Source organism: Entelurus aequoreus, linkage group LG17 (assembly GCF_033978785.1).
Source record: "Entelurus aequoreus isolate RoL-2023_Sb linkage group LG17, RoL_Eaeq_v1.1, whole genome shotgun sequence".
NCBI lineage: Eukaryota > Metazoa > Chordata > Actinopteri > Syngnathiformes > Syngnathidae > Entelurus > Entelurus aequoreus.
In genome coordinates this window covers 4,505,834-4,520,086 of record NC_084747.1, presented here as the reverse complement: position 1 = coordinate 4,520,086, position 14,253 = coordinate 4,505,834, and the positions used below count along the sequence as shown (strand labels likewise).

General features: G+C 37.2%; 1 protein-coding gene and 1 non-coding gene across 3 annotated transcripts; both read left to right on the top strand.

Moving 5' to 3' along the window:
• The first annotated feature begins 2,860 nt into the window (after positions 1-2,860).
• Positions 2,861-9,692, top strand: LOC133631843 (gastrula zinc finger protein XlCGF8.2DB-like). Of its 2 annotated transcripts, XM_062024009.1 has the most exons (3): positions 2,861-2,905; positions 3,104-3,193; positions 7,590-9,692. In XM_062024009.1, the coding sequence occupies exons 2-3, from the start codon at positions 3,178-3,180 to the stop codon at positions 8,636-8,638; spliced, it is 1,065 nt and encodes a 354-aa protein (XP_061879993.1). In that variant the 5' UTR covers positions 2,861-2,905; positions 3,104-3,177; the 3' UTR covers positions 8,639-9,692. The 2 variants fall into 2 exon arrangements, with proteins under 2 accessions (XP_061879993.1, XP_061879991.1); XM_062024007.1 differs by having other exon boundaries at positions 2,892-3,193.
• On the top strand, positions 3,443-3,515 carry trnak-cuu (transfer RNA lysine (anticodon CUU)). Its single transcript has one exon. It is a non-coding gene; the product is annotated as a tRNA-Lys (tRNA).
• Positions 9,693-14,253: the final 4,561 nt, after the last annotated feature.

Genomic DNA, 14,253 nt, shown 5'->3' with positions numbered 1-14,253 from the left:
CATCCGTGGAGATTTTTGTGACGTTCGCGAACGAGTCGAGTCTCTTGAACGTGTCTTCCTCGTGCGATGAGAATCGATTCTCATTTGCGAGCCGTTTGTTTGGGAGCTGTTTGTTTAATAATTGCCCACAGTGCATGTGTGTGCTATCCGGTTACGTGTAAGCAGGCCTGGCCCTAACCAATCTGGCGCCCTAGGCAAGATTTTAGGTGCCCCCCCCCCCCCCCCACATTGGCAGTGAAGTGTATATACTCACAAGAAACCGAATAGCTTTGTCTTTGACCTTTTTTTTTTTACTTAAAGAAAGCAAATTAACAATCAGAATAGTTAACAAGATAAAAAAAAAATTATGAATAAATAAATGAATACAAAAAATGAATATATGAAATACAATATTTTTTACATACATAACCACAAAATAAAACGTGTCAAAAAGTTGCATAAAATAAATTAAAAATACAATATAAATAAGGCACTGCACAAAACAAGATATCAAACCAGTATGACTTTAACAACTATATTACAAAAAAAAGGGGATCCTACAGAGTTCTCTATTTGTGCTTTTTAATATTGCATTAACTAGAATGACTTACAAATTACTGTACACCAGGGAGTACTGTAATTACCTAACGTTACATTCTTTTTTTCCATAACAATTTAGCCCCCTCCACAATATTAACCCGACTAGCTATTTATTGATTAGCAATTGCCGAATCATGTAACATTAGCTTAAAGCCAGGTTACTATCACATTCTGTAACAGACAAATAATTTCATGTAGGCTAACGTTACCTACCTGCTACCTCTGTCTTTTTCTCGTTTCTCCTCCTCTTCTTTTCTATTTTTTCTTCCCTGGGCACCTGACAGTTTTGGCCGTTTTGACATCTTGTGTAGTTGTTTGATGTATTTTTTGTATTTAGAAATAATAATACCAACTTTTTTTTTTTTTTCTTTTTTTCTCCAACATTTGTGGCACTGGCGTGGCGCCCCCTGATAGACGGCGCCCTTAGCATTTGCCTATACGGCCTATGCCACGGGCCGGCCCTGCCTGTAAGAGACATAAATCTGCATAAATCCCGTGTCTCATTTGTTGTGGTGAACGGCTCTCTGAAGCTGGGGTATTTTGTGTTTCGGAACCTCAATCTTCTAATTCTAGCAAAAAGTGTAAACTGTATGCTGTTTTTCCCTTTATTCTCGTATGATTTAAATAAGAATGATACATTTATTGTATAATGTGTTTTATGTTGAGCGACATAGTGGAGTGGAAGAGATTATTGTAATAGGGATTATTTGGAGGCAGCGTGCAGGTAAAAAGGTATCTTTTTTTGATTGATTGATTGATTGAAACTTTTATTAGTAGATTGCACAGTAGAGTACATATTCCGTACAATTGACCACTAAATGGTAACACCCAAATACGTTTTTCAACTTGTTTAAGTCGGGGTCCACGTTAATCAATTCATGGTAATTTAATGCTTAAACCAAAAATAAACAAAAGGTGAGTGCCCCCAAGAAAAGGCATTGAAGTTAAGGAAAGGCTATGCAGAACGAAACTAAAACTGAACTGGCTACAAAGTAAACAAAAACAGAGTGCTGGACGACAGCAAAGACTTACTGTGGAGCAAAGACGGCGTCCACAATGTACATCCGAACATGACATGACAATCAACAATGTTCACACCATGAAGGATAAAAACAACTGAAATAGTCTTGATTGCTAAAACAAAGTAGATGCAGGAAATATCGCTCAAAGGAAGACATGAAACTGCTACAGGAAAATACCAAAAAAAGAGAAAAAGCTACCAAAATAGGAGCGCAAGACAAGAACTAAAACACTACACACAGGAAAACAGCAAAAAACTCAAAATAAGTCACGGCGTGATGTGACAGGTGGTGACAGTACACCTACTTTGAGACAAGAGCTATAGTGATGCATGCTTGGTTATGGTTTATGTCCTCGGCATGACGTTAAAGTGCATCCGGCAGTGGAGGCTCCTCTATGGGGTCTTGGGGCACTGGGAGGTCAACTCCTTTACTACTGTTACCCCAGGTGGTCCTTGGCAAAGGCCTAGTACCTGACTGCCCCCTATGCCAGGGATACGGTGAAGACCTCAACGGCGGAGCAGGCGGAAGATGGTAGATTTAAGAACTACCACAACGGCTGCGATGGCGGAAGAAGGCTGCAGCAGAAAAGTGTCCCCAGTCGTCTTGGACTCCATGCCACTGGACCCTGACCCGATTCTGTCAGGAATCGTGTGGTGACTGTCTGTGCAGCAGTCTCCCCACTAAGTCACGCACAGGCATCCTCCATAAAGGGATACACCCCTACCAGGAGGATCGTCATACTTGTTCGAGTGACCGCCGATGATGATGATGTTTATGCTTTGAAGTCATATCCAACAATTGCGACAATTACTTTTTACTGTCAACTGAGTTTGGTTTTTTAATGACTTCTGCTGGTGGTGTGCCTCTAGATTCTTTTCAACGCAAAAAATGTGCTTTGGCTTAAAAAAGGTTGAAAAACACTGGTGTACGTTAAGGCAAAATACTGTAGCTGCTAGTATGTTGCTGGTGCAACACGGTAGGTGGCGGTATGTGCTTTTAACCCACTGTTAGAAAAAGAAGAAGAAAGCGGAAGTTAACCTCACTGCAAAATTTTTAAAAAAAAGCTGAAAGGCGACGGCTACTTTGTAGAATCGAGTACAATAGGTGGCGGTAATGCACACCAGAAGGTTGCTTGATAACCGCCATAAAAACAAAATAATAATAAGAAGAAGTGGAATCGAGTAAAAATGTAAATGTTTGCGGCTGAAACCTTTATTGTGAAAGTCTGTTCCTTACTGCTGTAACAGGATGTACTGCGCTTCACTAACCGGAAGTGAGAGGAAATATCGGTGTTCGACCAAGAGGTACAATAAATAAAGAGCTCCCGGGCTAAACTGAGAAATAATAGTTTTCTACGTCCAGTTATTATACAGATTAGTCTATAATACTTCTCGTGTATAGCTAATCACAACAAAAACAATTCAAAATGTTGAAAGAATTGGTGAAAGAGCGACTAATGGTGGCAGCCGATGACATTTTTGCACTGTTTGAACGAACTATAGCGTCCTACGAGGAGGAACTTTCTCGAACAAGAGAGAAGGAGAGACAACAGCTGGCGGCTGAAAGCGAGTCGAAGATGCTTGACGTTGACGGTATGTTTGTTTACATGTTCAATAATGTACTGCTTCTTCCAATTAATGCCACGCAGAAACACAGCCCAATAAAAATGCTGCTATAACATACACGCTGCAAGATCAAAAAGTAACACACGCCAAAAAAAGACAATAAAACATAATTTAGACAAACACATTTAAATCGGAATTAGTTTTATTAGCCAAGTGTGTTCAACACGCAATTAATTATACTTTGTATTGTTCTCTATTAGTGAAAAACACTATTAGGCCCGGCTAGCTCAGTCGGTAGAGCATGAGACTCTTAATCTCAGGGTCGTGGGTTCGAGCCCCACGTTGGGCGCTTGTGTTTTACCATGAATTGAATAACGTAGACCCCGATTTAAACAAGTTGAAAAATTTATTCGGTTGTTACCATTTAGTGGTCAATTTTACGGAATATGTACTATACAGTGCAATCTACTTAAAACCAGTGTTACAAAATAACGCCGTTACTTTCGGCGGTAAATACTAATCTAACTTGTTATTTTTTCTATTAACTCAGTTACTGTTACTACATGATTAGGGGTGTGGTAAAAAATCGATTCGAATTCGAATCGCGATTCTCACGTTGTGCGATACAGAATCGATTCTCATTTTTTTAAAATCGATTAAAAAAAAAAAAATTCATTATATAATTATTATTTTATTTTTATTTTATTTTTTTTAATTAATCAATCCAACAAATCAATACACAGCAATACCATAACAATGCAATCCAATTCCAAAAGCAAACCCGACCCAGCAACACTCAGAACTGCAATAAACAGAGCAATTGAGAGGAGACACAAACACCACACAGAACAAACCAAAAGTAGTGAAACAAAAATGAATATTATCAACAACAGTATCAATATTAGTTACAATTTCAACATAGCAGTGATTAGAAATCCCTCATTGACATTTATCATTAGACATTTATAAAAATAAAAATAAAATGAACAATAGTGTCACAGTGGCTTACACTTGCATCGCATCTCATAAGCTTGACAACACACTGTGTCTAATATTTTCACAAAGATAAAATAAGTCATATTTTTGGTTCATTTAATAGTTCAAACAAATGTACATTATTGCAATCAGTTGATAAAACATTGTCCTTTACAATTATAAAAGCTTTTTTCAAAAATCTACTACTCTGCTTGCATGTCAGCAGACTTGGGTAGATCCTGCTGAAATCCTATGTATTGAATGAATAGAGAATCCTTTTGAATCGGGAAAATATCGTTTTTGCATCGAGAATTGCGTTGAATCGAAAAAAACCGATATTGAATCGAATCGTGGGACACCCAAAGATTCGCAGCCCTATACATGATGCGTTACTGCGTTATTTTACGTTATTTTTTATGTAGTATCGGCTAGAAACTGAGAAGATCTGAGTGTGTTTTATTGGCGCGCTGCGGAAGAGGCGACGGAGAAGAGGCGCTGTCTGTGTATGTGTGTGTGTGTGGGAGGGGGCGGGTCTGTGTTTACTAACAAGACGTCATGGCGAAGCCCGAAGCCGAGTTTCTTAACATGGAGATATTCTCACTACTTTTCTTTTGTCGAACACAAAGAAAATAACGTTTTAGTTAAATGTAAGTTGTGTCTTGGATCAAAGATCCTGTCCTAGCAATTCAAATCTGCTGAAACAGCTACAAAAGCAACATGCTTCGACAAAGCTAGTAAAGAGAGACACACTTCACCTCCTAAGCAACAGCGGCTGGATTTTAACGAGGCAATGCTAGCCAGGACAACATTGATAGAGCCATTGCAGCACTGAAGGTACACACACTCTGTCAATTATCTTATATACTCTTTCATTCTAGACTTCTAGTGTTTGATTATCACGTCACTCTAAATGTATAGACTATAAAGTTCACAAACATAAAGAGGGATGCTAGTGGGCCAGGCCAATCTTTCCTTATCTGTAAACTAAAACTGGGGAAATGTGTAGAGTGTTCTGGGATTCAGACATGATTTTATTTCAGAATTCCTTGAGAGAAAAAAACTCCTGGTTAGGCTTTGTGTATGTAGTGTGTGCCTTCCTTGGTTTACAGCTATGTTGTTATTATGCTGTTTGTTACTTATGTATGTTATGTTGCAGCTATTTAAAATAGTTTGTAAATTTGTTCTGGCCTGAAAAAAAATTGTCCCTTTCAAACATATCTTTGTCTTTGTTTGTTGTATGTAGACCACATTGCTTAGCAGAGTTCGGTGATGCAAATGGATGGAAATGATTTATTGTCCATAAATCTCGCGGGATACAAACAAAAGAGCACCAGCGTGCCGATAGCACGGGAAGCTAGCCGAATACTGAACAAGAAAAGCTTAGCATGTAAACAGGCAAACAAAAAGGTGAAGCTTAGCTCAGGAATCAAATTAGTAGCCGTCATAACTGTTGCGTGGAAGCAAATAAGAAAGCCAGCCTGAGTGTGGCAAAAACAGGGAATAAGTAGCTCTCTGATTAGTGTCCAGGAGCAGCTGAGCGTCCCGAACACTAATCAGAGGCAGGTGAAAACAATCTGCAGCCATGGCAACTAAAACACAAACCCAGGGGTGCTCAAAACAGGAACTGAGGGAGTCAAAAACAAACATGACGGATCATGACATTAGTAGTTCTATACAGCATGCTCAAATATTTTCATGTACATAAGATGTGTGATTGTAAATAATGTTAATTAGATTAATCCGTAATACAATTCCTTTTCAAGAAAAAATAACTTTATTAATTAAAAAAAAGCCTTTACCCAAAAATGCGATACTCATTGAAAAACAACCCAAAAATGGTTTTGAAAACCCAGAAATTGAGTTAAAATAATAACATTTTAACCCAAAAAATGCATTGCGCTTCATAAAAATAACTCAATCAATCAATCTATCAATCAATCTTTATTTATATAACCCTGAATCACAAGTGTCTCAAAGGGCTGCACAAGCCACAACGACATTGTCGGTTCAGAGCCCACATAAGGGCAAGGAAAAACTCACAACCCAGTGGGATGTCAAAATGAATGACTATGAGAAACCTTGGAGAGGACCGCAGATGCTAGAGTATACAAATGAGTTTTAAGATGGGACTTAAATGCTTCTACTAGGGTAGCATCTCCAACTGTTACCGGAACTAAAAAATGTAACCGAACACTAGCAACTTGTAAATTGGGTTATCAAAATAACCCAGCATTTTTTTTAGTGTGTAGCCCAGGGGTCACCAACCTTTTTGAAACCAAGAGCTACTTCTTGGGTACTGATTAATGCGAAGGGCTACCAGTTTGATACACACTTAAATAAATTGCCAGAAATAGCCAATTTGCTCAATTTACCTTTAACTCTATGTTATTATTAATAATTAATGATATTTACACTTAATTGAACGGTTTAAAAGAGGAGAAAACACAAAAAAAATGACAATTAAATTTTGAAACATACTTTATCTTCCATTTCGACTCTCTAAAATTCAAAATTCAACCGAAAAAAAGAAGAGAAAAACTAGCTAACTCGAATCTTTTTGAAAAAATTAAAAAAATTATTTATGGAACATCATTACTAATTTTTCCTGATTAAGATTAATTTTAGAATTTTGATGAAATGTTTTAAATAGGTTAAAATCCAATCTGCACTTTGTTAGAATATATAACAAATTGGACCAAGCTATATTTCTAACAAAGACTAATCATTATTTCTTCTAGATTTTCCAGAACAAACATTTTAAAAGAAATTCAAAAGACTTTGAAATAAGATTTCAATTTGATTCTACAGATTTTCTAGATTTGCCAGAATAATTTTTTTGAATTTGAATCATAATAGGTTTGAAGAAATATTTCACAAATATTCTTCGTCGAAAAAACAGAAGCTAAAATGAAGAATTAAATTAAAATGTATTTATTATTTTTTACAATAAAAAAAATAAATGTACTTGAACATTGATTTAAATTGTCAGGAAAGAAGAGGAAGGAAATTAAAAGGTAAATAGGTATATGTGTTTAAAAATCCTAAAATCATTTTTAAGGTTGGATTTTTTCTCTAAAATTGTCTTTCTGAAAGTTATAAGAAGCAAAGTAAAAAAATGTATACATTTATTTAAACAAGTGAAGACCAAGTCTTTAAAATATTTTCTTGGATTTTCAAATTCTTTTTGAGTTTTGTCTCTCTTAGAATTAAAAATGTCGGGCAAAGTGAGACCAGCTTGCTAGTAAATAAATAAAATTAAAAAAATAGAGGCAGCTCACTGGTAAGTGCTGCTATTTGAGCTATTTTTTAGAACAGGCCAGCGGGCTACTCATCTGGTCCTTACGGGCGACCTGGTGCCCGCAGGCACCGCGTTGGTGACCCCTGGTGTAGCCAAACCGCTGACATTTTGTCTGACCCAAAGTGTGTTTGTGTCGCTTGTGTCTTGCAGATGTCCAGCAGTTGATTAGTTGTCAAGAAGAACGTCCCACTCAGTCGCAGGGGAGAAGCTTCACTCAGGAGCAGGAGGATCTAAGGCCATCTGACGTTAAAAAGGAAGAGATGGAATTCTGGATCGCTCAAGAGGGAAAGTGTCTTCTCGGGCCAGAGGAGGCCGATCCCACCGAGTTGCAACTGATTGGTGCCTCTGTGAAGATTGAAGACCAACCACCAGAGTTCTCAAATCTTCCAAGCAGCAGCTCACCACAACACTTGACAACACAACCTGATGGAGACCACCGTGAAGGATCACAAGCAGACCAACTCTTAGCTCCACTATCTGATAGTGACTACACAACGTCACACTGTCCTGAGGATGAAGACTGTGATGACGCCCAAAAACCTTTGAGCATCGACGTTGTGCGGACTGATCCTGACAACAAACACTCTCAACTCTCTGAAAAGAAGCTCACTAAAGATCAGTTTACCTGCTTAGTTTGTGCTGAAAGTTATACATATAAGTGTGAGTTTACACGACACATGCAGACACACAATCAGCCTTTTAAATGCTCAGTTTGTGATAAAATATTCACTAAAAGGAAAACAATAATTGAACATGCCAGAACACATACGAAAGAAAAACCTTTTAGCTGCTCGATATGCGGTAAAAGATTCTCCTGGAAGTCAAGTATCACAACACACACAAAGTTACACTTGCCTGAAAAACCTTTTAGATGTTCATTTTGTGGGAAACGATTTTCTCAAAAATCACACGTGGAGTCACACAGAAGGATACACACAGGTGAAAAGCCATTTAAATGCCAATTTTGCGATAAAAGATTCTCTCACCGGTCATCTATGGCGTCACATGTGAGACTGCACACGCGTGAAAAACCTTTCAGTTGCTCAGTTTGCGGCAAAAGATTTACTCAGGAGTCTCAAATGTCGTCACACATGAGAACGCACACAGGAGCAAAACCCTTTACATGCTCGATATGCGGTAAAAGTTATTCTCAAAGGAAATATTACGCAGCACACCTGGGGACACACACTGGAGAATAATTTGAGTCTAATCAAAAATCAACATGCATTTCAAATCAGTCCTACAGTAAATATGTAATGTATAAAAATACTTACAAACCTTAACGTAACCATGCAACTTTCATTATATTTCTACCATACCGTTAGTTAAGAAAGTGAAGGTGATGTTTAATGTAAAGTGTTTTGGGTATCATTCCAGTTATAGTCAAGCGCTATATAAATAAGAACTGTTTACCGTTTATTTGTCATGATTTAGTCACTTTCAAATAAGATTAACAAACATCACAGCTGAAGAAGATTCCCAGTTGTGTTGCATTTTGTGGTTCAGACATGCTCCCAAAATTATGTTTCCAACCTAAGCTGTTTGGGACATAAATATGAAACTTGTAAATACAGTACGTATGTCTAAGTCGGGGGTCGGTTACCCGCGGCTCCAGAGCCACATGCGGCTTTTTAGCGCCGCTCTAGTGGCTCTCCGGAGCTTTATCAAAAATGTATGAAAAATGGAAAAAGATGAGGGGAAAAATATATTTTTTGTTTTAATATGGAAACAAACATGACACAAACCTTCCTAACACCGTTAATGTTAAACAGACTATTTGGCGAGCGCCGTTTGTACTACTAATTTTGGCGGTCCTTGAACTCACCATAGTTTGTTTAGATCAGGGGTCACCAACCTTTTTGAAACCAAGAGCTACTTTTTGGGTAGTGATTAATGCGAAGGGCTACCAGTTTGATACACACTTAAATAAATTGCCAGAAATAGCCAATTTGCTCAATTTACCTTTAACCCTATGTTATTATTAATAATTAAATGATATTTACACTTAATTGAACAGTTTAAAAGAGGAGAAAACACGAAAAAAATGACAATTAAATTTTGAAACATAGTTTATCTTCAATTTCGACTCTCTAAAATTCAAAATTCAACCGAAAAAAAGAAGAGAAAAACTAGCTAACACGAATCTTTTTGAAAAAATTAAAAAAATTATTTATGGAACATCATTAGTCATTTTTCCTGATTAAGATTAATTTTAGAATTTTGATGACATGTTTTAAATAGGTTAAAATCCAATCTGCACTTTGTTAGAATATATAACAAATCATTATTTCTTCTAGATTTTCCAGAACAAACATTTTAAAAGAAATTCAAAAGACTTGAAATAAGATTTAAATTTGATTCTACAGATTTTCTAGATTTGCCAGATTAATTTTTTTGAATTTTAATGATAATAGGTTTGAAGAAATATTTCACATATATTCTTCGTCGAAAAAACAGAAGCTAAAATTAAGAATTAAATTAAAATGTATTTATTATTCTTTACAATAAAAAAAATAAATTTACTTGAACATTTATTTAAATTGTCAGGAAAGAAGAGGAAGGAAATTAAAAGGTAAATAGGTATATATGTTTAAAAATCCTAAAATCATTTTTAAGGTTGGATTTTTTTCTCTAAAATTGTCTTTCTGAAAGTTATAAGAAGCAAAGTAAAAAAATTAATGAATTTATTTAAACAAGTGAAGACCAAGTCTTTAAAAATATTTTCTTGGATTTTCAAATTCTATTTGAGTTTTGTCTCTCTTAGAATTAAAAATGTCGGGCAAAGTGAGATTGCCAGTAAATAAATAAAATTTAAAAAATAAAGGCAGCTCACTGGTAAGTGCTGCTATTTGAGCTATTTTTAGAACAGGCCAGCGGGCTACTCATCTGGTCCTTACGGGCTACCTGGCGCCCGCGGGCACCGCGTTGGTGACCCCTGGTTTAGATGTACAGCTTTCTCCGACTTTCTAAGAAGTGTTTTATGCCACTCCTTTTTTTGTCTCATTTTTTTCACCAAAATGTTATTGTTGTGCGTCAAGGCACAAATGTGAGCTTTGTTGATGTTATTGACTTGTGTGGAGTGGTAATCAGGCATATTTGGTTACTGCATGACTGCAAGCTAAACGATGCTAACATGCTATTTAGGCTAGCTGTATGTACAATTTGCATCATTATGCCTCATTTGTAGCTATATTTGAGCTCATTTAATTTCCTTTAAGTCCTCTTAATTCAATTTATATTTGCATGTCTCGTGACACATTTTCTGTATGTAATATTGGCTGCATTTCTGATAGTTGTTTGTGTGCCATGTTGTTCCAGACCACAGCAAATGTTACCCAGCTTGCAAAAATTGTAATAAATCAATTAAAAGAAGACAGCCTGCCGTTTCCTTTAACTTGGACACACACATCTATACCTTTGGTAATTCTAAGCCAGTAATTTCCAGAAGTTATCTCACCCTCTATTTTACTAATGATTTCGTATGTTGTAAAAATGTGTAGCATAAATATTATATTTCAACATTTCTGTCAACCAAAATTGGCGTCAGTCTGCGATTTTGATAGTAGGCCAATATAGCTTTTTTTTTGTTAAGTACATAACTCCACATGTGTTCATTCATAGTTTTGATGCCTTCAGTGACAATCTACAATGTAAATAGTCATGAAAATAAAGAAAACGCATTGAATGAGAAGGTGTGTCCAAACTTTTGGCTCGTACTGTATTTTCAGATTGAATTAACAGTAGGTTTACCTAATAACTTAAGTTAAACCAAATCTTTTTCGGGTCAAACGAGCGTTGGTTTGACCTGCTAGTACTCTCATTTTAGTAAACAGCTACGGTGGCCAAAGAAATTCACAACAAATGCAAACGTCACATCACAACAATATGAAGGCACCTCAAAACAACTTTCAACTATAGCACAATTGCAAAAGCCCCAACAAATACAAAACAACATAAAGCCACAACCAAACTTTAAGCCACAAAGGAATTGACAGACAAAACGGAAGTGACAGCAGACAACTATCGTCGACCGACCAAGTGGCTGAGACAAAAAGTTGGAAAAGTAATTGAAGTGGGACCACTTTTTCAGTCATAATTACTAGGGATGTCCGATAATGGCTTTTTGCCGATATCCGATATGCCGATATTGTCCAACTCTTTAATTACCGATACCGATATCAACCGATATATACAGTCGTGGAATTAACACATTATTATGCCTAATTTGGACAACCAGCTATGGTGAAGATAAGGTATTTTTTTAAAAAATGAATCAAATGAAATAAGATAAATACATTAAAAACATTTTCTTGAATAAAAAAGAAAGTAAAACAATATTTAATGACTGTAAATGGGGGAGGGAGGTTTTTTGGGTTGGTGCACTAATTGTAAGTGTATCTTGTGTTTTTTATGTGGATTTAATAAAAAAAAAAAAAAACGATACTGATAATAATAAAAACCAATACCGATAATTTCCGGCAGACCGATATTATCGGACATCTCTAATAATTACCTTTGTCAATAACTGGGATATACTGATGTCATTACACCGTTTTCAACCTTCCGCCTCAGCCACCTGATCCTTCCACAAAAATTGCCCACTGTCACTTCTGTTGTGTCCGTCACTTCCTTTGAGGCTCAATGTTGTGTTGTGGCTTTATGGTATTATGTCGTGGCGTTTATATTTGTTGTGGCTTTTGCAATCGTGCAGTAGCTGAAAGTTGTTGTGTTGTGGCCTTACGTTGTTATCTTGTGGCATTTGCATTTGTTGTGACGTTTCTCGGCCGCCATTCTATACTTTGATGGCTGACAGACTTGGGTAACGTTCTAATGTCTTTAATAATAATAATAATAGTCACACATCAAGAGTGTTACTAAAACGGCCTTCTTTCATCTCCGTAATATCGCTAAAATGTGTTCCATTTTGTCCACTAGCGACGCTGAGATCATTATTCATGCGTTCGTTACGTCTCGTCTCGATTACTGTAACGTATTATTTTGGGGTCTCCCTATGTCTAGCATTAAAAGATTACAGTTAGTACAAAATGCGGCTGCTAGACTTTTGACAAGAACAAGAAAGTTTGATCATATTACGCCTATACTGTATATACCTTTATATACATATATAGATATACCTATACTGGCTCACCTGCACTGGCTTCCTGTGCACCTAAGATGTGACTTTAAGGTTTTACTACTTACGTATAAAATACTACACGGTCTAGCTCCATCCTATCTTGCCGATTGTATTGTACCATATGTCCCGGCAAGAAATCTGCGTTCAAAGAACTCCGGCTTATTAGTGATTCCCAGAGCCCCCCAAAAAAGTCTGCGGGCTATAGAGCGTTTTCTATTGGGGCTCCAGTACTCTGGAATGCCCTCCCGGTAACAGTTAGAGATGCTACCTCAGTAGAAGCATTTAAGTCCCATCTTAAAACTCATTTGTATACTCTAGCCTTTAAATAGACCCCCTTTTTAGACCAGTTGATCTGCCGTTTCTTTTCTGGTCTGCCCCCTTCTCCTTCGTGGAGGGGGGGGCACAGGTTCACAGGTTCGGTGGCCCCGGATGAAGCGCTGGCTGTACAAAGTCGGGACCCGGGGTGGACCGCTTGTCTGTGCATCGGTTGGGCACATCTCTGCGCTGCTGACCCGTCTCCGCTCGGGATGGTCTCCTGCTGGCCCCACTATGGACTGGACTCTCACTATTATGTTAGATCTACTATGGACTGGACTCTCACTATTATGTTAGATCCACTATGGACTGGACTCTCACACTATTATGTTAGATCCACTATGGACTGGACTCTCACACTATTATGTTAGATCCACTATGGACTGGATTCTCACTATTATGTTAGATCCACTATGGACTGGACTCTCACACTATTATGTTAGATCCACTATGGACTGGATTCTCACTATTATGTTAGATCCACTATGGACTGGACTCTCACACTATTATGTTAGATCCGCTATGGACTGGACTCTCACTATTATGTTAGATCCGCTATGGACTGGACTCTCACTATTATGTTAGATCCACAATGGACTGGACTTTCACTATTATGTTAGATCCACTATGGACTGGACTCTCACAATGTTAAGCTAGATCCACTCGACGCCCATTGCACCGGTCACCTCCAAGGTTTCTCATTGCCCCATTGGGTTGAGTTTTTCCTTGCCCTTATGTGGGATCTGAGCCGAGGATGTCGTTGTGGCTTGTGCAGCCCTTTGAGACAGTTGTGATTTAGGGCTATACAAATAAACATTGATTGATTGATTGATGATTGATTGAATAACAAAACAAAACTTCATTTTAAGTCTGTCATTCTTAAATCCGATCTTTTCTTTTTACTCGTAGCGATAAAATCGATTGATTGTCTTTAAAAACGATGTTAGGTTAATATATATCTTCTAAAATGCCAACTTGCTGAGCTCAGATTGATGTATTTGAATCTTAGGGCTATAAATCGATAGATCGATGTGGTGGATGAATCGTTACGCCCCCAGTGGACAACATGGATGTGGGAACTTTTCTCACTTTTTGACCCACACCAGTGTACATCAATAAACATGTTTGTGTTGTTTAAGTTTTCTATATTACTATAATAAAACAAATAATCGTGCAGGGGGTGATCAAGGTCGATGGGTAAAATGCAGAGAATAATTTTGCCACACCTAGTGTGCGTGTGACAATCATTGGTACTTTAACTTTAACTTTCTTTTGCAGTTTTCCACTATCTATTTTCTATTTTCAAAATGTTTTTCTTTTTAACTTGTTTGACATACAATAACACCAGGAGCCAAATGAGGT

Coding starts and splice junctions, on each gene's coding strand:
- LOC133631843 (XM_062024007.1), top strand. CDS start 3,028: ATGTTGAAAGAATTGGTGAAAGAGCGACTAATGGTGGCAGCCGATGAC. Junction 3,194..7,589: donor GAAGATGCTTGACGTTGACG/GTATGTTTGTTT, acceptor TGTGTCTTGCAG/ATGTCCAGCAGTTGATTAGT.